The sequence below is a fragment of the Martes martes genome (genome assembly GCF_963455335.1).
Source record: "Martes martes genome assembly, chromosome: 11".
NCBI classification, from domain to species: Eukaryota; Metazoa; Chordata; class Mammalia; order Carnivora; family Mustelidae; genus Martes; species Martes martes.
This window is the reverse complement of record NC_137899.1, coordinates 56,540,697-56,562,152: the sequence shown is the minus strand read 5'-3', so window position 1 is coordinate 56,562,152 and position 21,456 is coordinate 56,540,697. Positions and strand designations below refer to the sequence as shown.

General features: G+C 39.5%; 2 protein-coding genes across 2 annotated transcripts in view; one reads left to right on the top strand and one right to left on the bottom strand.

The window, feature by feature from the left end:
• The window catches only part of IGF2BP3 (insulin like growth factor 2 mRNA binding protein 3), a gene marked incomplete at both ends in the record, with an annotated part of 141,816 nt that overhangs the window by 99,593 nt on the left and 20,767 nt on the right, over window positions 1-21,456 (top strand). Inside the window, 5 exons of the mRNA XM_080818419.1 lie at window positions 9,538-9,819; window positions 14,109-14,243; window positions 15,519-15,641; window positions 17,715-17,850; window positions 19,366-19,491. Of these exons, the coding sequence (XP_080674545.1) occupies window positions 9,538-9,819; window positions 14,109-14,243; window positions 15,519-15,641; window positions 17,715-17,850; window positions 19,366-19,491 (802 nt within the window). The remainder of the gene's footprint in view (window positions 1-9,537; window positions 9,820-14,108; window positions 14,244-15,518; window positions 15,642-17,714; window positions 17,851-19,365; window positions 19,492-21,456) is intronic.
• LOC308352275 (ribosomal biogenesis factor-like) lies at window positions 371-669 on the bottom strand (the record flags this gene model as incomplete). The annotated part of the gene is made up of 2 exons (XM_080818421.1): window positions 371-451; window positions 559-669. The coding sequence occupies 2 exons, from the start codon at window positions 667-669 to the stop codon at window positions 371-373; spliced, it is 192 nt and encodes a 63-aa protein (XP_080674547.1).

Sequence of the window (21,456 nt, the reverse complement as noted above, 5' to 3'; positions counted from 1 at the left end):
CACAAACACGGAGGAATGGCTTGCAAGGTGCCTATAGCGCAGTGCTGAGGGTCTGTAGACCATGGAAGTCTTACCCACCTCTAGATACACTGCAGGCAGGAGCAGACTGCCTGTCCTCTGCGTGGGAAAAGGTGAGAGGAAAGACCATACCATGCTCCCTGATCCTGAGCCCTGAAAGAGAGGTTTGCTGAGGGGTGGGAATAGAGCTAGGTTACCAAAGGCAGTACCCACTCAGGGAGGGACTATGAAAGGAGAGATAGGACTGGGAAAGAGATGGAAATTCACATAACACAGATGGAACTTTTTTTTTTTTTGTATAAAACATGTAATTTATTGTTCTTTTGGGGGCATTTGTTGTATCTCCAGTGTATTACAAGCGAGCCATTAATCTTGTCACTTCATCAACATTAAGTGGTTTGTTTTCATGACACTGCTGAGGAATCAGTTCTTTCTGCAGAGGTTCAAGGGAAGGGCTTTTTGAGAAATGTGCAAGTTCCTTTGTGTATCTACAAAAGCTTTATTCACTTGGCTAATGTTTTCATTATTCACAATGTTTATCTTAAGGTTAGTGGTAACTGGTTTTGCTTTGTTTTTAGACTTAAAGTTTTTTTGTCTGGCTATATGAAATACATTCCTGGACTTCTGCCCTCTTAGTTTGTTCTTAGCCATTGTCTTCTGTATCCTCATGCTGCAACTCATGCTCCAGGTGACGCCATCTACACATAGGAACTTATTTTTTTTTAATTGATAAGTACTAACATGGTTCAAAATTTTAAAGGTGCAAAGATGTAAATCTTCCTCCCAGTATTGTCCCCAATTACTTTGTTCCCTTCCTTGGAGGTAACTACACAGAAGACAATGTGTGTCTATTTCCCCCTCTTCATGCACACGATACTCTAACATTTGACTGTTTCGTATATGTAAATATATTTCTTAGAGTTGCATAGAATTTGACTGTTGGGATATGGAATGACTTAGTGCCAGGTTGGGTATTAAGTTGTTTTAAGATTCTAACAGTTATGAACAATGCTATAGTGAATCCCCTTTTGCGTGTCATTTTGCGTGTGTATGAGCACAGCTATAGGTTAAATTCCTGGAATTAAATTTGCTAAGTCTAGATGTATTTGCTTTCTTTTTTTGTTGTTGCATACTGACAAATTATCCTTCATAGAGTTTGAAATATTTCAAATTCCCATCAGCACTGTGAGAGTCTGTTTCTCTTTATTCTCCCTAACATGGGACTTCATCAAACTTTGCTGATCTAGTGGGTAAAAAGTAGTAAATAATTATGTTAATTTCATATTTTTTCTCCTAAATGAGACTTAATGGGATTCACTTTTAATGTTTTAACATGAAACTTTGAATATGTTTAAAAGCACACTATTTTTCCCTCTGTTTGGATCCTTCATTCATTTGAAAAAAGTTTATAAGAGGTGTTTGGATATTACAGAAATGGTAGTTTAAGTTGTAAAACTGGCTTTAAAAACAAAACTTTTTCTTCAGCCATATCATGTGAGGGGAAAAACAGGAAAGTACATTGGGGCATCAAAGTGAGGGCAGTAAGACTACAGGGTTCCATTTTGTATTCTGTATTTCAGTTTTTACAAAGATCTGTATTGAATATTCTGTAGAGTCAACTCTGTGTTAGATGGAAAATATGAGATAACATGTTAAACCAAAGGATATTTGGAGGTAGAGGCCTGTCCTAGTTGTCTCTTTGAAAACTTATATGAGGCTAGGTAAAGGGGGAAGTACTTAATTTAACAGTTACTTAGTTATAAGGAGACATAACTTACATAGCTTTGAAGACCCGTAGAAAGAACTTAAGTAGGAACAGGCTGACACTTAGCACTCCCCTCCCTCTTCAAACAAATACTCAACTTGTTAAGAAGAGTACAAATACAGGAAGTATAGACTGGCTAGTCAAGGCACAGTTACTGTGGACATTAATCCTAACATGACAGAATGCGAATGCAGGGACAGATTAATCTAAAGGTACTTGGGTAGTGGTTGTTGAAAATTGCCAGGGTCCTTTGATCCCAAAGAGGGAGGAAAAGACTGCTAGGAATTTGTAATTTAATAAACTAGGTGACCTAAACAAATAAATTGGGCATTTCAGTGAGGGAAATTGTCATCATATCCCTTATTCTAATAGTTAATCAATTAACAATTACTGATTACAACTTTGACCAAAAGATCCCAGCGAATAAAGGCAAAGTCACTGTCCTCAAGGATGTGCCTCCCTGTGGTGAAAGAGATTAACCGAGGGGGAGGGGCGTCACTTGATTTCAATTCCTCTCCCAAGTTGTTTCCTTATAAACGTATTGGGGCTTCTCCCCCTCAAGAATTCCTGAGATCTAAAAGAATTAGAAAATAAGGGCATCTTCAGAGAAAGTTAATAGATTAAAAAAATGGAAAAAAAATGGAAAAAAGTTTTTTGAAGCAATGTTATGAAAATTGTCCATTAAAAATCTCTAGAAAGTTTTTTTAAAAAGATGTGGAGTATATTCTTACTCTGTGAGGAGAATTGATTTTGAGAGCCTTTGGATGTAATGAAGAAAGCATGGACTCAGTTTGGCTATCACGGACATTGCTGCTGTGAACAATGAGGTGCATATGGCCCTTAAAAAAAAAAAAGGAAGCAAGCAAGCAGCCTGGACTCTGGAGTCACACAGCTCTGACTGTAACCTTGGCCTCTCTGATGTTCCATTTTTTTCATGAAGGTTGACGAGAAACAAGTAGATTCATGCATATACACACATACTTAGAGAAAGCAGTCTTATCAAATGGCCTGGCACATAGATACCCAGTAAAGAGGGCCTCACCTTCAACCTTCTGTTTGTGGATTGTTTCTAGAGCAGCTTCCAGTAGGTTGAGCTGGGGAAGGTTGGTCTCTCTAGGACTTGCTCCCCTAAACCCTGGTTGCCTGCTCTCTGGGCTCCAGTATGACTGTCTGCTGCCTACAGCGGCCTGATGGGATTTCACCATACCCTTTCCTTGGCAGCCATCCAAAGCTCATGCCTTCAGGTAAGGAGAGCTAGATTGATAATCTCATTTGACTTCTTTGCTAGCATCTGTTACCAGAGAGTACGTGTAACTGAGATGTGCTTGCCCAGATGGGAGTAGAGGGTGGGGACTATATTCCAGAGTCCAGTTCCATGGAGTGGACTCTGCACCACCACTTTTCTCACTGTGACTCTGGCCAGATTAATCTATTTTAGTTTACCCCCATCTTGTAAAGCGGGAGTCATTATAGTCCTTAGCTCATGAGAATGTTCAGAGAAACTAAAATAATGCCTCCAAAACACTTGTGATCATACCCAGAAGGTAGTAAGAGCTCTAAAGGTAGCCACTATTATGCATTTTCCTAACATTTTCATTGCTATTGGTAATACCCTGTTATTTATTGTATAGTATACTTCATTTCAGATAATGACTGGCCACTGATACTCACAAGATTGGGCCCTAATTTAGACACATTTGTGGCTCCTCTTTGTTACTTAAAGCTCTATGAATGCCACTTTTAAGAGGATTCTTGAGTAAGACTGTGTCTCTAGAATTTAACAGAACTTCCTGCCATCTTCTGGCTAAGAAAAATCAAAGGTTAAGAATACATACATTAGGGACACCTGGGTGGCTCAGTAGGTTGAGCTGCTGCCTTCAGCTCAGGTCATGATCCTAGGGTCCTGGGATCGAGTCCCGCATTGGGCTTCTTGCTCAGTGGGGAGCCTGCTTCTCTCTCTGCCTCTGCCTACCACTCTGCCTGCTTGTGCGCATGCTCTCTCTCTTCTCTCTCTTTCTTTCTGACAAATAAAAAAAAAGTACATACATTTGCTAGGAAATACCTACATTAGTTTTAATCTTAAGTCTTGAATTACTAATTTATTAAAATAATAAAATGGGTAGCAAAGATGAAAACTTAAAAAAAATCATTAGAAATAGAAGCACATAGCACATGTTTAAGTATTTCTTGTGTCTCGGAGCAAGAGAGGCATGGGTCTCTGGATCCTGTTTCCTCTATCCAGACATTACTCGTTGGAAGATTTGTAATGTGTGACAGAAATGACCCGTCAGAATTTGTAGGCATTTATTTAGTTCTTCTACTTCCTTTTCTGCAGGATTTTTACTTGTGATGTTGATGTTTTTGTTAGGGGATAGGAATACAGTCTGTTCATGGTTTGAAGCTAGCATTGTAGATTCTCTTCTACCCATTTGAAGAAGTGTTTGAAGCAATGTGGCTGATGGCTAAGGAGCAGGAGAGTTACCCTTCAAGTTTGAAAACGATATAAATAGAAGATTTATTCTGGAAAAAGAAATGAGTGAAAAAGCAGGAAAACAGTGAGAATTCTTGCCATTTTGGCATTCAAGAGAATATTAGCCATGAAGTTTAGTAGACACTGTCCCATGTCATAACTTACAAAGTGACAAAAGGTGATTTTGTGGAGTTTTACAGATTGTGTTGCCATTAACTACATTTATACCGTTTGTAATCTCTGTAATATTTTGCTCCTACCACAGTCTGTTCGCAGCCCTCTGCTGCATAGCCAGGTTGGTGGAGGTTTCTTTTTTTGCTTTTAGAACGAGTTTAGTAATAAATTCCTTTGTAGGTAAATATTTGGGTTTTGTCCATAATAATTGCCTTAAGCTGCATCCCTGCAGTGGTATATTACCAGATATTTACTAATTATGGCAGAATTGTGTGTCTCAACCTCTTATTTATTTTTTCACCCTCTTATTCTTGCTACAAGGAGAAAACAGAATGGTTTGACTTTCCAATAATGGCTTAACATCCTTTTGTTCAGAGCTATGTGATACACACTAGGGAGGTCTAGAGTTTTAGAGTCTGAAGGGACTATGAATCTGATCTTTTAGTTTTGTCCATGAGGAGGCTAATGCCAAACAAGAAAATGACATTTCCAAGGTTACTTGGCTACTTATTGTTCAAGTTGGATTAGAATTCTGGTCCCTGGTCCATCGTCTTTTGTACTACTCAGAGCTGTATGTGTTTACTCTTGGATAAGTTTAACTTCTCTGGGCCTCAGTTCTTCTTTATCTCTCTCTTCTTCATCCTTGAGTTAAACTACTAATTCTCTATGTCAAGGCCCTTCCCCTCTACACTGTGACTTACCCTGAAAAACTTCTTATCAATATGATTAAGTGCTACCAGCTAGCAAAACTACTTACCACCTTCTGAATGACTCTTAAAATCGCATCAGAGCAGAGTCTTGTAATGATGGGAAACAGGATCCTGAGGTTGCCCTTGCTTGATAAACATCCTTGAGTTCTCTTGAACTGAAACACGTGTTTTGAGTAATTATGATAATTGTTTATTATACATCTTGCATGAACAGTAGGTCTGGTGAAAATATTATAATGTTAGCAGAACCCCTGATGACATAGCTGAATTTTAAACTTTGGACATAAAAAGCCTACAGTTAATTGACCTAAAATTTAAAAAACTTACCATCTCTAATCATGATGAAGCCGTTGTTTGCAGTTAGGTTACTCTTGTACCTTTTGAGCTATATCCAAGTTTGGAGCACTGTGGTTGGAGGGGTCTAGACTCTTGGTTGGCAGTTAAGACAGTGGGATACACAGAGTATGTGCTGAGTGCCCTCTGACAGGAGTGGTCTGAGTTTGGAGCACTGGGGACCCAGGCTATGGACCGCCTTCCGGAGCACCATGCTGTCTGACCTTCTGAGGGAGTTTTTTCTTTTCCCCCTAAACATATTTTTTTAAAGCAAAGCAATGAAGTTTGGAAGTGAGTTTATGCCAGGTTGAGAGAGCTGTTTCTTGGGGACATGTGTGACTTTATTTAGATAATCACCAGGCGCTTCTAAGTGTTCTGGGGTTAACGTGTATATCTGTTTATCCCCACGGAGAAGGAGGTCAGTGTCTGTCTATGGATGGTCCTCTCTCTCTCAAGAAAGAAGTTATTTACCTTTTTTGGTAACATTACTGACTTATCTCCACCAATTTTATTTCTTTCCTTCTGAAGTTAGCAATACTCGGTTGTATAGTGGGAAGGGATATTATTGCAAACTATACTGCCTTTATGCCCACAGATACAGTTGATCCCCTCATTGCTGCATTCAGCTTTCCTTTTTCTTTTTTTTTAAAGATGTATTTATTAGAGAGAGAGCATGGTGCATATGTGTGCAGGAGTTTTCTGGGAAAGGGCAGAGGGAGAGAGGCAGGCTCCCCACTGAGCACAGAGCCTGACACGGGAATGCAGGGCTTGACCTCACCACCCTGAGATCATGGCCTGAGCCGAAATCAAGAGTTGGATGCTTAACTGACTGAGCCACCCAGCTGCCCCTTTCCTTATGGTTTTGAAAGAACTGTCAGTGATCTGCTTAACCATGGCCTTTGAAATAGTTAAAAGTTGCTTTTAATGAATATCTAATTGGTTGAAACTTGTGTGCAATTCCAGCTTTTTTTTTTTTAAGATTTTTTATTTTTATTCATTTGACAGAGATCACAAGTAGGCAGAGAGAGAGAGAGGTGTGGAAGCAGGCTCCCCGCTGAGCAGAGAGCCCAATGCAGGGCTCGATCCCAGGACCCTGGGATCATGACCTGAGCCGAAGGCTCAGACACTTAATTCAGACACTTAACTGAATGAGCCACCCAGGTGCCCCCAATTCCAGCTTTCTATAATAAGTATACCTCATAAATGTTAATAAAATTTCTCAGCTGTTGTCATCTTTTAGAATAACCAAAATATTTTTTTGGCCCTTAATCCACATTTTCCCCTAAGAAAAATGAGGAGAGGGAGAAAGGAACAATGTGTTAACCTAAGGTTCTGTTATCAGAGCATTGGTGAAAGTTGTGCTATATGTGCTGGTATTGCCCTGTGAAACTTAGAAGAAGAATGTCCTCTGGGGGCCCTGGGTGGCTCATTCAGTTAAGTGTCTGCCTTCGGCTCAGGTCATGATCTCAGGGTGCTGCTCAGCGGGGAGTCTGCATCCCCCTCTGCCTCTCCCTACTGCTGGTGTACCCCCTCTCTCTCAGTCTCTCCCTCTCTCAAATAAAAAAATAAAATAAAATCTTAAAAAAAAAAAAAAAGGAAAACAATGTTCTCTGAAAAAGAGATCATTGAGAAATATCCCAAGATGTATTTGGTGGGGAGGGAGCAAAACCAAAAACTATATTAAGATCTCAATTATGCTTTTATTTTTTTAGGTATCTTTTTTTTTTTTTTTGAAGATTTTATTTATTTATTTGAAAGAGAGAGCATGAGGCAGGGGGAGGGTCAGAGGGAGAAGCAGACTGTCCGCTGAGCAGGGAGCCCAATGTAGGACTCCATCCTGGAACTCCAAGATCAAGACCTGAGCTGAAGGCAGTCGCTTAACCCAACTGAGCCACCCAAATGCCCTTTTTTAAGATATCTTAAAGCAATTTTTAATTAAAAAATGACTGAAATATTGTTGATAATTTAGAAGCCACACAGTTCTTTACTATATTTGTGTTCAAATTATGTATGTGTGCATTTGTCGGTATAATTTATAATTTTTCTTATTTACCAGTTTTACTGAGAAATAATTAACAAAGGACTATATAAGTTTAAGATGTACATCATGACTTAACATATATGATGAAATGATTACCAAGGCAAACTAGTTAACATCTGCCATCTCAGATAGAAAAAAAAGAAACCATTTTTCCTCCTGATGAGAATGTTCAGAATCTTCTAACAACTTTCAGATACACCACACAGCAGAATTAACTGTTATTATGTTGTACATTATATCCATAGTACGGAAAACTAAAATTTGTACCTCTTAAATTTTTTTGTTTTAATTTGAGTATAGTTGACCCACAATGTTACACTAGTTTCAGGTTCAATTACGCTTTTAAAGGGGGTACTGAAAATATACACAGCTGTGTACATGTATGGAAAATAGTGGTCCGTTTGCAGACATTTTCACGGTTAACATTGATTGTGGGAAGGGTCTTGGGGGAGTTGATGCGGACAGAGAAATTTCTTGTTATTTGTATATTTGTTTGATACCAGTCTCATAATCTGGGTTCATTCTGTGCTCTAGGCACTGTGGGACAGTGATGCAGCAGAGGATTCAAGGAAGAAGAGAGGGCAGAATTAAGGGTCCTGAGAACAACTGCATGCCCTGTCTGCCAATTGCATGCTTACAGTGCCCTTTTTGATGTTAGAACTACTGCTTTTTTCCCTCTTTGCATCCAAGTCAGAAACTGAATCTGCAAATAAGGAAAACAGTATGTGAACTAGAGATGACCACTCTGAGCAACTAGAGAGAAACTGCTTCATGCCTGTTTTTCTTTCCCTGCCTGGGCTAAAGTTAGTGCCCATTGGAACACAATCTGAGCAAAGACTGTGTAACCCTACAGAAAAAGCGTGGGATCTTTACATGTTTTTAATTTTGTTGTGCACTGGGGATTGTATGTTCTTAGAAGTATTTACGTGTCCTTTTGAAATCTTGGCCATATTTTGTCTATCAATTTTTTGTTGAGTTATCCACTTATAAAACATGTAGGTGAGTTAGAACACAATAATGTAGATGAATCTTGTAAGTAAAAGATGCCAGGCATGATAGTACTCATATATGTATACTCATATATACTTATTAATATAGAAGTTTGAAATAGGCAAAGTTAATCTATTGGGTTAGAAATCTGGGGGAGGGCTAATTACTGAAAAGAGGTCCTGGTGGGGCTTCTGGGACATTGGTGTCTCCTAGTTCTGGATCTGGGTATACACATTCACCTTAAGAAAATTCATTGTGCTGTATGCTAAAGATTGGGTACTTTTCCATGATAAGGTTTAAAAATGAAGAAAAAAATGGAGCTCCTCTGAAAATATAGAGATGGGTGGATAAATGGATGCATGGATGCATGGATGGATGGATAGATAAAGAAGAAAATAGCTTCATTTGCTCTTTTTGGTTCACCAGCACCCTTGCCTCTCTGCCCCAAATCAGATCATAAACTCCACAAGGTCAGGGAGTGCTGTTTTCTGAGGGACTTGCTCATGATAAGCACTGAGAATTTATTGACTAATTGATTATCCTGAGTAATAATTTCTGTGACTCTCCTGTGAATGGTCTAGAGAGATTTGTCCTTAAATTCTTACAGTGTTTTAATATTGACATTTTTTAGGAGGGTGAGGTGAGGGAGGTACATATTTTTCTGTTCTGATTTGGAAAAATAGGACAAGACAAAGACTGCCCACACACTTCTCTTGCTATTTGGGTACTCATAAGCTGTTACTAACCTTACTGTAGTAACATTTTGTTAAACTCTTTCGATTAAGCTTTTTTATTTTCTGCTTTTCATTGTAGATGGTAAATATGGTCTCCTTGGAAGCTTGGTCTTTTGCGCATTGCAAGTGTGTGTGTATTTGGGGGTTGGATTACATGTGTTAAGGGGTTGCTGCTTGTTCAGTGGCTTTATACAGAAGTTTTAGAACTAGTAACCCTGAGTGGAAGAGATGGGTATCGCTTTGCTGAAAGGTTTATAGAGCTCGATTTCTCTTCCCATACTCCGCTCTTTGTCACCTTCCAGAGCATTAGACAAGCTAAATGGATTCCAGTTGGAGAGCTTCACGTTGAAAGTGGCCTACATCCCTGATGAAATTGCTGCCCAGCAGAACCCCTCGCAGCAGCCCCGAGGTCGCCGTGGGTTTGGGCAGAGGGGCTCATCAAGACAGGGGTCTCCAGGATCAGTCTCCAAGCAGAAACCATGTGACTTGCCGCTACGCCTGCTGGTCCCCACCCAGTTTGTTGGAGCCATAATAGGAAAAGAAGGCGCCACCATTCGGAACATTACCAAACAGACTCAGTCTAAGTGAGTACTAGTGAGGCCGCAGCGGGTGTTGATATTTTTCCCTTTGAATCTTAATAACAGAGTAAGTTCTTGTACTTGGTGTCCTTCTCCATGTGGCTATGATCCTTCCTTGCACAGTAGTTGGGAATCCGGAAAAACCTTGTGATTTGATATCTTAGCGTTCACTTTATATAAATCTGAGGCTTAATCTCAAGGAAAACTTCAAATTTGCACACGTGAATGGAAAACAAATGATCCCTAATCCACTTCTGATGGGGGAGGCACTGGTGAATAAAAGGGCCACTTCTTGGTTGTTTTCTGCTCCCCTATCCACTCCCCCATCCCCAGGAATACCTGTCTGCAGTGTTTTTGGAAATAATTTTCTGGGTCCAGTACAGAGATGGTTTTTCAGTCTTGCTTTTACTTCAGTAAAAAAATCATCCAGCTTATGTTCCAAACTTATCCCATGATTAAGCCATGTAGTTAGATTGAGTTTTTTTAAGGACGTTTGATAGCTTTAATAGGCCGATTTTAAGGGATTGGAAGATTCTCCATTAAACATTGGTGTTCACTTTGCAGGAGTAGAAAGCGGTATAAACAGACAGTAGCCCCAGTGCTGGCACATGGTTTGGTATGTAGAAGGCTCTCATATTTGTCTGAATGAAATGACTGGTTGTAAATTTTGTTCGGTGCCCTTAAAATATGGCTAAGATACTCTATCAATTTAAAAGCTTCAATGAATTATGTATTAGTTGTTCTGCTTTATTAACCATCCTGATAGGCTGTATGTGGAGATTTTGACACAAAGAAGCCTAGCAATGAACTGTCTTCAACCCTGTTCTGTAAAGTGCACTAAGCACATCTCTGGGACAGCAGCTGCTGTATTTCCCGAAGAACACTGAGTGCACTGGGGAGAAGTGGCCGTGTTACTGTATGCAAAAGAGTATGGAAATGACCTTGGCCCAGCTACAGAGAGCTTTTTAAATTTAGTAAGGAAAATGATTTCATTTTATGTGGTCCAAGCAATTAAGCAGTCTTTTCCTGAAAGTATGGCTGTGGTGCTGTGAGTATCTTGCTTATGTATGTTTGTTCCAATAGGCTTACGAGGCTATCCATAGGTACCGTGCCTGTGTGGAGCTCGTGGACTCATTTCTCATGCAGAACCCAAACGAACTGTGCTTACTGGCGTTGTTGCACACCCGCTCTACCTGCAGAGTGATGTCTGACCCTGCTTTCCCCAACCTTCCCCTGCTTTTTTGAAGCCGGAGGTGTTAGATATGGATTACCTTTGTGCTAAATCAGTGGTCTTTGACTTCATAATGTCGGGAGTGGGGAAGACAGGTGAACGAGAGTTGGGATCAGTTTTAATCTTATTTGCCTGGTTTTAATATTAAAATTCAAGGGCTCCTTGCTTTTCTTGATCCACTGTTACCTGCAGAAACTAATTATTAAATGGTTTCCCTTCCTTGTCGTGTGGCAGATTAGAGTTTTCCTTTTAAAGCTACTCATTTCCTTGTCAGAGGAAAGGGCTTCTATTATTTAAATTGAACTGTTTGTTTTATTTAAGGCAGGAAGATGGAGGATGGAATTTTTTGTTATATCCGATGATTCATTTGCAGAGTTCTGCCGGTGGATTTAATTAACTCTTGCCATTGAACCTGGTCATTATTAGATCCTCTGTTTCTGGAATGGTCTCAGAGGGCTACGCTGATCTGTAAAGCAGTATTCCTTCTCTCAGAGGATCAGAGTTTTGTAATCCTTAACACAGTGAATGGGTGGAAATAAACTAGAAGGAGGGAGATTAACATGTTACCTATTAGAAGATAAGCAGTACTTACAGTGGCGGGGGATTGAAACAGTGGTTGGAAAGATGATTCCTGAGATTGGGACTGTTACCTGAAGCACTTTTTAATTATTTCTAAATGTCCCTATTTGTTTCAGTTTTACATTGCCTTTTTCTTTTTTTCTAAGGGATTGGAAATTTTTTAAAATTGAAGCATAATTACCATACAGCATTACATTATTTTCACGTGTACAGTATAATGATTCAACAATTGCATACATACTCAGTGCTTACCATGTTAAATGTACTCTTAATCCCCTTTATCCTACCCATCCCCCCACCTACTTATTGCCCTTATTTTTTAGTCTAGGTTTTTTTTTTTTTTTTAAGATTTTGTTTATGACAGAGAGATACAGCGAGAGAGGGACCACAAGCACAGGGGAGCTGGAGAGGGAGAAGCAGGCGCCTCGCCGAGCAGGGAGCCTGATGGGGGGCTCGATGCCAGGACCCCAGAATCATGACGTGAGCCGAAGGCAGAGGCTTTAACCCATTGAGCCACCCAGGCGCCCCTTAGTCTAGGTTTTAATTCTGAGATAAATCATCAGTTTTCAAACATTTAAGAAAAGGAAATCCAAACCTTGACTTTATTAGTGTGATGAAGTGGTCATTCTTCTTATCTTTTAAACCAAGTACATTTCATTTCATTTTTTAAAAATTTCTTTTAGGGAGAGAGGAGGGGGAGGGGCTCAGGGTGAGTGAGAAAGAGAATCTCAAGCAAAGTCCTTGCTGAGCAAGCTTGGAACCTTGAGCCAAAATTAAAGAGTTGGAAGCTTAATCCATTGAGCCAGCCAGGCACCCTTGAAGTGGTCATTCTTAACGTCGAGGAGTTCTGTAGGTTTTCTAATGTTCGAGTGGCTAGAGGGACTCGCCAATACTTGATTTTCCCCAGACACACTTTTCCAGATAGCTGATTTTCTTTCTTGTACTTTCTAAATAACAGAAGACTTTATTTAATTCAACATATACAAGCATGCAAATTTTTTTTAAAGGGGGGTTACATTTTATCTTATTCCTGGAGGTAGTCATTGTTAAGGTGAGAATGTAACTTTGTAGGCCTTGTTCTTTGTACCTACTAACATGTATAGCTTTAAAAGAGAAATCCTATCATGGTAAGTTTTGTGTTGTTTCTCATGGAAGATGAAGGACCTCTTACTTTGTTAGTTCCTGTAACTTGACAACATGTTTTTACACCACTAGATGACATGTTACTTAACAACCTCTTCCTGATGGGCATTTTTTTTTTAATTTTTACATTGTTTTTTATTAACATATAATGTATTATTTGTTTCAGGGGTACAGGTCTGTGATTCATCAGTCTTACACAATTCACAGCGCTCACCATAGTACCCTGATGAGCATTTTAAAGATAATTCCAATTTTCTTTCTGTGTAAGTAGTGCCACAGTGAACATTCTTAGGCCAGCGGTGTTCAGGCAGTGGTGATCTTTTCCCTCTAGCAGACATCATTAGGTCATGTCTGGAGACAGGTGTGGTTGTCCCAACTGGATGAGGGGGTGCTACCGGCATCTAGTGGGCTGAGGCCAGGGATACTGCTGAGCATTGTGCAGTGCACTGAACGACTCCCCCAACAAGGAATAATCGGGCCCAAAATGTCAGTAATCTGAGGGTGAGAAATACCACTTATAGGCCTACATATGAGAATGTATCTGTAGGAGATGTTACAAAAAGTAGTGTATTCTTGGGTCAAGAGATAAGCACTTCTACTTTGACAGGTTCTGCTTGTTTGTTCTACACTCCCACCAAAGTGTGAGTGTGCCCATTTCCATCCTCTTGCCAACACTTAATTTTATCTAAACTATTCGAAGGTCTGGAACCCAGTGACATCTTGTTTTGACGGACATGTATGTAATTACTAGGAAGGTTGAACATCATTTCATTTTGATTAGCCATTTGATTTTCTTGGATGTAGAATTGGCATCTTCTGGAGTTCCATTGCTATCACTCTTTTTTTGGAGGGGGGGGTGGACTTTCCTCTATCAAGGAGGCAAAATGTGGAAAGAGCCTTGCAAGAAGAAACAAAGTCTCATATGATGGATAGTGGATATTCTGTGTGGCATAATGAGTTCAGCCTGGCTTGTGGGATTCCAACTCTGGCCCTCTTGGTTAGAGCAGAAGAAGCCCTTTTGTCTGAACCAAGGTTCCCTGATGTGAGATGTTTGTTCTGTGACACCAAGATGAAAAATTAGGCACATACAGCTTGGGAGAATGAAAAGATGTACTAACTTGAGGAAGGGGGTTGGGGGGGGGTGGATATTCCTGGAATTCAAATTTTGTCTTTAAGACATCAAAAGTTGACAGCTTATCAAGAGTTTATACTCTTGAGGGAAGTGAGTCATCCACTCTTTGCCCGGAAGTCCTATGACTTTGAAGTTGGTACTTATAGACTCTGTAATTGTAAATATGTGCTTACAGCTCTCCTTTCCTTCTTCCATTGCGCTCACCGTAAGAATTGATGTCCATCGTAAAGAGAATGCAGGCGCTGCTGAGAAGTCAATTACTATCCTCTCTACCCCTGAAGGTACCTCTGCGGCTTGTAAGTCTATTCTGGAGATTATGCATAAGGAAGCTCAAGATATAAAATTGTGAGTAAAGAGGATTAACCTGTGAAGATTTGATGTTCATGCTGTTTGATTTGGAATTCTAGGACACAGTTCTTAGGAATTGCCAACAAACACAAGGAAATGCTGTCCTGAAGAATTACGGTGGTTGGCACTATTAATTTGGTTGGAAAGCATGTCTTTTTAAATGTTTTATTTTCCGTCATGTTTGGATATGGAGTGACTCCTGTGAGTGGTGGAAAGCCTAGCTGTAGAAGGCGGCACTTATGGGATAGGAAGCCCACCTAAGGACCAAGAAACGTCCTTGGGATTTACCCAAAATATATCTCAAATCCTGACTCCTTTACTCTGGACTCATTGGAACTCTGTTCTTGTTGTGTGCCCAGCCCTACTCTGCAGCAGCAGGGAGGCTAGAATCAGAGAAATCCCTCATCCTGTGCTAAGGCAAACTGAAGATTTATTTGGGTGTTCAGGGTTGAAACTCTAAATGCCTGTCCCACAGGAACTTGGAGTGAGTGGAATTTGGGTTCTTTGCCACTTGAGCTTATAGCACAGTGTTACCCTAAAAGGAGGGTCCAAAATAAGGTACTGGTGTTAGCCTGGGAACCTAATCAACAGCACTCAAGTTGTAGGGACCTTTAACATGTAGTAAATATATTTTAGTTATAAGGTGTGATATGTTGCTATAAGATTATAATTCTATTTCAAAATAGAGAAAAAAATTAAAAAGCTCACCATCCAGATAATACCTGTGATATTTTAAACAGTGATAGGTATCAATTAGAAATTCAAAAAGGTACTCAGTGAAAAGTGAAAGCCCCCCTTCCTCTTCTTACACTCTTCTCCAGTAATCACTGTTGAGTTTCTTCTGTTTCCTTCTATAAATTGTGCATCTATCTCTAGGTATGCATTTAAAAATTTATAGGAAAATCATACTGTTTTGTGTTTATATGTTGTGTTCTGGTATTGGGGATTTAGGGATATGGATTTGAGTAAAAGGTGTTTTCAGTGAGCTAAGAGAATCTATCCTTCAAAGATATTCCCTAAGATGCATAAAAGAAAATGGTTTTAAAAATTAATTTCACATACTTGTTAATGGTTTTGTGTGTATGTGTGTGTGTGCTCCCTCTAATCACACATTGCTAGAATGTAGGTCAGCAGACTTTAAACTACCTGGCATTATGCTTCCTGTATGGTAGGTAGGAAGTAAATGTTTAATGAATGGATATTATCTTTTTATCTAGGAGAAGGTTTACTTACTTACCCTGATTTTATGACCTTTCTCATTTTTATTTACAGCACAGAAGAGATTCCCTTGAAGATATTAGCCCATAATAACTTTGTAGGCCGTCTTATTGGTAAGGAGGGAAGAAATCTTAAAAAAATTGAGCAAGACACTGACACTAAAATCACAATATCTCCGTAAGTGCTTCCTTGCTTTCTTTGAATTAGGAAATTCTCAAGCACTGCTGTTAAGCTGGAGGTTATATATTCAGCAGAGCCTCTCCCATCTTGGAGGTGTCTGGGCCAGCCTGTACCACCATACTTACATTTCGTTTCCCAAACTTAATCTGTTTTCGGTGTCTAACCCGTATTGAAAGCATTATCTATTCCTACTAAAGACGCAGAAAGTGCTAAATACTTTATATTCGTATTTTCTAGCTGAAGTCTTAGGTTTTCTGACGTATACTCCCAAAGTTGAAATATATAACCCAGATTATTATCCGTCCTGTGTAACAAATTATCCCAACATTTGGCAGCTTGAGACAATAGTAAGTATGTATTGCTCACCTGAATTCTGTGAGTCCTAACTGGATGGTTCTGGCTCGGGGTCTCTTGATGTTGCTGACGAGTCCATGCTGGCTGTTGGTGTGAGGCCACTTCACAGGGTGCTTGGGTGTCTTTAAGAATTGGTGGTTGTCTTCCCCCCAGAGTGGCTTATCCAAGAAGGAGCAAGATGGAAGTAGCAATGTCTTTTATGACACAGCCTCTGAATTTGAAATCACATGCTATCATTTTTCTAATATGATTTACACAAGTCAGCTCTACTCAGTGAGGGAGGGGATTACACTCTGGAGAGCAGGTCATCTCAGAAGCTGGAAGCTGTTCTAAAGAAAAAACACGTATAATAAACAACCATGCCCTTCTTGAATTTTACACCTAGAAAGGGGAGGGTTTTAAGAGAAAAAAAAATTAAAAGCTCTTCTAAACAGCTATTTTTAAAAAACTAATATGAAATCCTTAAGGGAGAGGTGAGTTGAGACCAGAGATGAAAAATACACCTTTTTAAATCTATGGAATAGTCTTCCCTGTGTAGATGTTTACCTTTTTAGCAAATTAGAGAAAAAGTTAAGGAACACTAACCCATTCATCTGGCTCAAGTTTAGCTTAAGACATTCTGCTAAGTAGTGAAAGTGAGAATTTAATTTTACTTATTTAATTTTTTAAAAATTATAAAATTATAAAAAATTTTTATATATTTGACAGAAAGACCGTGAGAGAGGGAATACAAGCAGGGGCATTGGGAGAGGGAGAAGCAGGCTTCCCGTTGAGCAAGGAGCCCAATGGGGCTCAATCCCAGGACCCTGGGATCATGACCTGAGCCAAAGGCCGATGCTTAACGATGGAGCCACCCAGGCACCCTGAAAATGAGAGTTTTAACTGTAGTTATGGAGAGCTACACCAATTTTCTGTATTGTTTCAACCTATTTAGTCTTTTTTCTATGGCTAAGATTCTCCCATTGCTTCCTCTCAAGGCTTTTGACTAGCTCCGGCTCAGGCAGTCTCAGATGTCATCCGAATGGATTTTGAAGCTTCAGAGGGACCTAGGTCAAGGAGAGAGTTGCTGAATATTGCTAATGCCTTCTAATTTTTTAGTGGTCTTAATGGTCATCAAGGGATCATTTTTTTTAGTCAAGACAGATTGATTTATGTTCTTTTCTCCAGCTTACTTTGATCCAGACTCTAAAATTATTGGCAAAAAGTAAGTTTGGACACATGAATTCTGGTTTGCTTTTTGGGAATATTACCTAGAAGATGCAATTGCATGAGAATGCCAGTGATGTGTAGAATTGGTCAGTGCAGACTAGGAACATCTTATTTAAAGGTCATGTACGTCTGGTTCTTGGTTTCCACTAAAACTGTACATCACTCTGATCATTTTCTTTATTTCACTGTTAAAGTGTGAAAAAGGTTCACCTTAAGTGGACAAGAAATAAGTACACTGTGTTGCAAGCATGGACTTCATTGAACTGTTTACACTTAGTAGTTTTTACTGAGAAGTCAGGAGTGGAGAAGGATTCTCTCTACAGCTTTGTGGTTTTTGGACTCTCGTCTTCTGGGGATTACTCAGTGTGCTTTGTGTCTGACCACCCACTCTTACATAGCGACAGCCACCACGGTTGGGTTTAGTTGCCATCTGTGGCTGAACTGTTATGAGCTGTCTTCCTCCCGTAATTTCCATTCTTTTTCTTTCTCCTCTTTTTCATTTCACAGATTGCAGGAATTGACGCTGTATAATCCAGAGCGCACCATTACAGTTAAAGGCAACGTTGAAACATGTGCCAAAGCTGAGGAAGAGATAATGAAGAAAATCAGGGAGTCTTATGAAAATGATATTGCTTCTATGAATGTTAGTTTTGATATTGGAGGACATGCCTTTATTTTGATGAACAGTTAAAAGATGTTTCAATTGCATTAATATTGATGTCTTTAATGGTGCAATCATTAGATGTAGTCTCTTGTTGATTTTTAACACCATAGTGAGTGTCCCCTGGGGTAGTTGGGAGGAAGGCTTTGTTTGACATCAGGCTTGGCCATCTGTGATTTTAGCAAATGTTTTAGTCTTTGAGCTTTAGCTTCCTTATCTATTACATAAGGCTAATACCTACCTAAAAAAGCTAATATGTTAATTTGAAGAAGATTAGTATAGTAGGAATGTAGGCTTAAGGAGTAGGTATGTGAACTGGGTTTCAATCCCAGCTCAGTCACTTATTAGCTGCAAGTCTATTCTTTTGGTTGGTCTCCAAGCATTGGTTTCCTCTTCTGTAAAATGGGGCTACTGTGCCTACGTTGATGCCATGATTAGGACTGGGATTACAATGGATAACATGCATATAAAAGCAACTATAAAGAATTCACATTTAAAACTTACTTGGTTAGTCACAAACCCTGGAGACTAAAGAATTAAAAATGACAAAATCATTTGTCTAGCGCAATGAAGGCAATTAAAGTGAATGGCTGACATTTCTTAATGGATGGAATGGTGCAGAAAATGTAACATTTCAAAAGTCCATTTTGATTTTTCAAGTAAATGATTGAAAAAAACACTCTTCTTCAGTTGGGCCCTATACCTAAAAGAAGGAAAATAAAGAAATGATACTACCTTTTGTGAGAGGAGCCTAGAAGAATGCTGATTGTTTTAGCCCATATGACTGGCTTCGTGGCCTTACCATCATCACTGCTCATCTGATGTTTCAGAGTCCCTTGCAAACAAATCCAACTCCATATACCTTTTAAAGAGCTTCTCAAGTATGCTCACATCTCAACTCTGTAATCTCCACCTTACTTCCACAACCTTTATAAAATTGAACCAAACAAAACTCCCTTTCTGACTTCTGGATCTACTCCAAAGATAGGTTTAGTTGCCATAGTTACATGGGATGGGACCTGATTTCCAAAGATCTTGACTTTGTGGCATTTAGACCCATGGCTGCCAAATTTTATCTCAGCTTGTTCTGTTTATCTAGTTTGCTTTTTAATGCACAAATCTTGTTTGATTACTTCTTCACCTAATGCACGTTTTTTAGTCTATATTTACCATGTGCCCATAGCATACAAAGTACATATTTAAGTACTCTTGAGCTGATCGTTAAGGAAAGGAAGGGTGTTTCCTGCTTTAAGAAAGGTAGTGTAGCTTCACATCAAGGAGGGGGCAAATGAGCGCACGGATTTTAAAATTCTAAGAAATATGAACATATATATACTCAAGTATAATTACATGGAACATCTGCTTTGTTCTAAAATTTGAGTCATAAAATGATTTTTTTCTTTACTAGACAAGAGGTTACAATCTGAATATTATTATTTATAAATACTCACACTTGATTTTTTAATTGTAAAATGAGAGACCTTTTTACTATTGCAGCTTCAAGCACATTTAATTCCTGGATTAAATCTGAATGCCTTGGGTCTGTTCCCACCCACTTCAGGGATGCCACCTCCCACCTCAGGGCCCCCTTCAACTATGACTCCTCCTTACCCACAGTTTGAGGTAAGATAATGTACCTTGGCTTTCTGTATGGTTGAGTGGGATGCAGTCAGAGGGACATAATCAGACTTTGTTGCCCTCAAGCAGTGTGACATTAAATGCTAATCAGGACAAATTCTAATGTAAAACCTGGTCCCTATATGATCTGTAGGTTCAGAGTCAGCACACGCTTTCCATTTCCTGTCAATAGAATCTTTTTACCTCCCTCTTTGTAGAGTGGACTTGTGAATTATCCTTTTGAACTTTTGGGGTGGTAGGGTTGTCAACATTGGTTTTTAAATATGGAAAGAAAAGTTTGAGACTTTGGGTGAGGGGAAGAAGTTATTTCTAAAAGTTGAAGGAAAGAACTTTTAAAAAGGCTTCCTTCATCTTTAACTTCACTTGGAAGTTAACTGCTTTGAAAGGTCAATAAAGGGGTGCTTGGGTGGCTCAGTCGTTGAAGCATTCGCCTTCGGTCCAGGTCTTGATCTCAGGGTCCTGGATTTGAGCCCCGTGTTGGGCTCACCGGGAGAGTCTGCATCCCGCCTCTGCTACTGTCCCGCCTCCACACCTCCCCCGCCTGCCCTCTCTACGTGAGTGCTCTTTCTCTCAAATAAATGAAATCTCAAAAAAAAAAAAAAAAAAAAGTCATTAATAAAGACATGTCTTCCATTTTGAGTGTGCTTTTTAAACAGTGAACTCAAGATAGTTTTGTTCACAGGTCTGTTGAGTATATGTGTGTGCAACCATTAAACACAGCTTTCATTCATTTGTAAAGAGGTAGACTATTAAGAAAGAAACCTTACTTTTATATTTGCTTTTTAAGAAGAACATTTTTCTGAGGTTTCAAAAATGAGAGACCAGTGATAGTATAAAAATAATTGCAGCATAACAGATACTTTACACAGTAATTTTTTTTGGAAAGTAGTCAACAGTTCTGTTGTATAATTGGTGATAATTGGAGGTAGACAGTCATGTGAAATAAATTTAGCAACGTTCTAGGATCTTCTGTCATAGATTGTGTTTACATCTCTCCCTTCCTGTTTGACTCTTCTGTAATAGATGCTTTGAGTAGTACCTCCTCTACCAATTTACGAAAATGTCCAGCTGGAAATCGTTCAGCATTCCATCATAACATTGCCTAGACTACATGTAGAGTAAAATGCTTCTAGAATTGTATAGAGAACACAGATTGCTAAGATTGTTCACAATTTTTTAAAAGATTTTATTTATTTATTGGACATAGAGATCACAAGTAGGCAGAGGCAGGCGGGGGGGTGGGAGCAGGCTCCCCTCTGAGTAGAGATCCTGATGCGGAGCTGGATCCCAGGACCCTGAGATCATGACCAGAGCCAAAGGCAGAGGCTTAACCCACTGAGCCACCCAGGTGCCCCAGATTGTTCATATTTTATCTCTTTATGAAGGAGAATTTCCTTGGCCTGTCCTTAACCACGAGATTGTGTTAAGTGTTTTTCACGTTTGGCCTCTTGCAATGTTTCTGCCTTTATGATCAGCAACTTTTGCATCTTCCCCTGCAACTCATCTGCCACTCTGAACATGTTTCATCCTGGAAGCCATATGACAAAGCCCATTAATCTATGGATAGGCATCAAAATTTCAGCCCCACATCAGTGTGAATAGATCTACCATGCAGTGTCAAGCTTTTCAGCACAGCTGAAGGTGCTGTGAAGTAGCTGACTTGTGTGTACCTTGATGCTTAAAGGGGCTGGGGGAAGGATCCCTGGGGTGAGAGCCCAGGTCCAGCCCAGCTCTGCCTCTGCTTTGTATCGCCGTAGGTCACTCTCCTCTTCCCTCTGCTTTTGTTTTCAAACCTGCACAATGAAGAAACTGAACTAGATGAATTATCTTTTAAGGACTCTTCTCTCGAGTCAGGCTTTTCTAGTTTTTACGGAATTCAAATATAAAACATTTAATAGGAGAGTCAAAGTGAGCCTAAAATAGGAATTGGAGAGAATGTGGACTTAACAT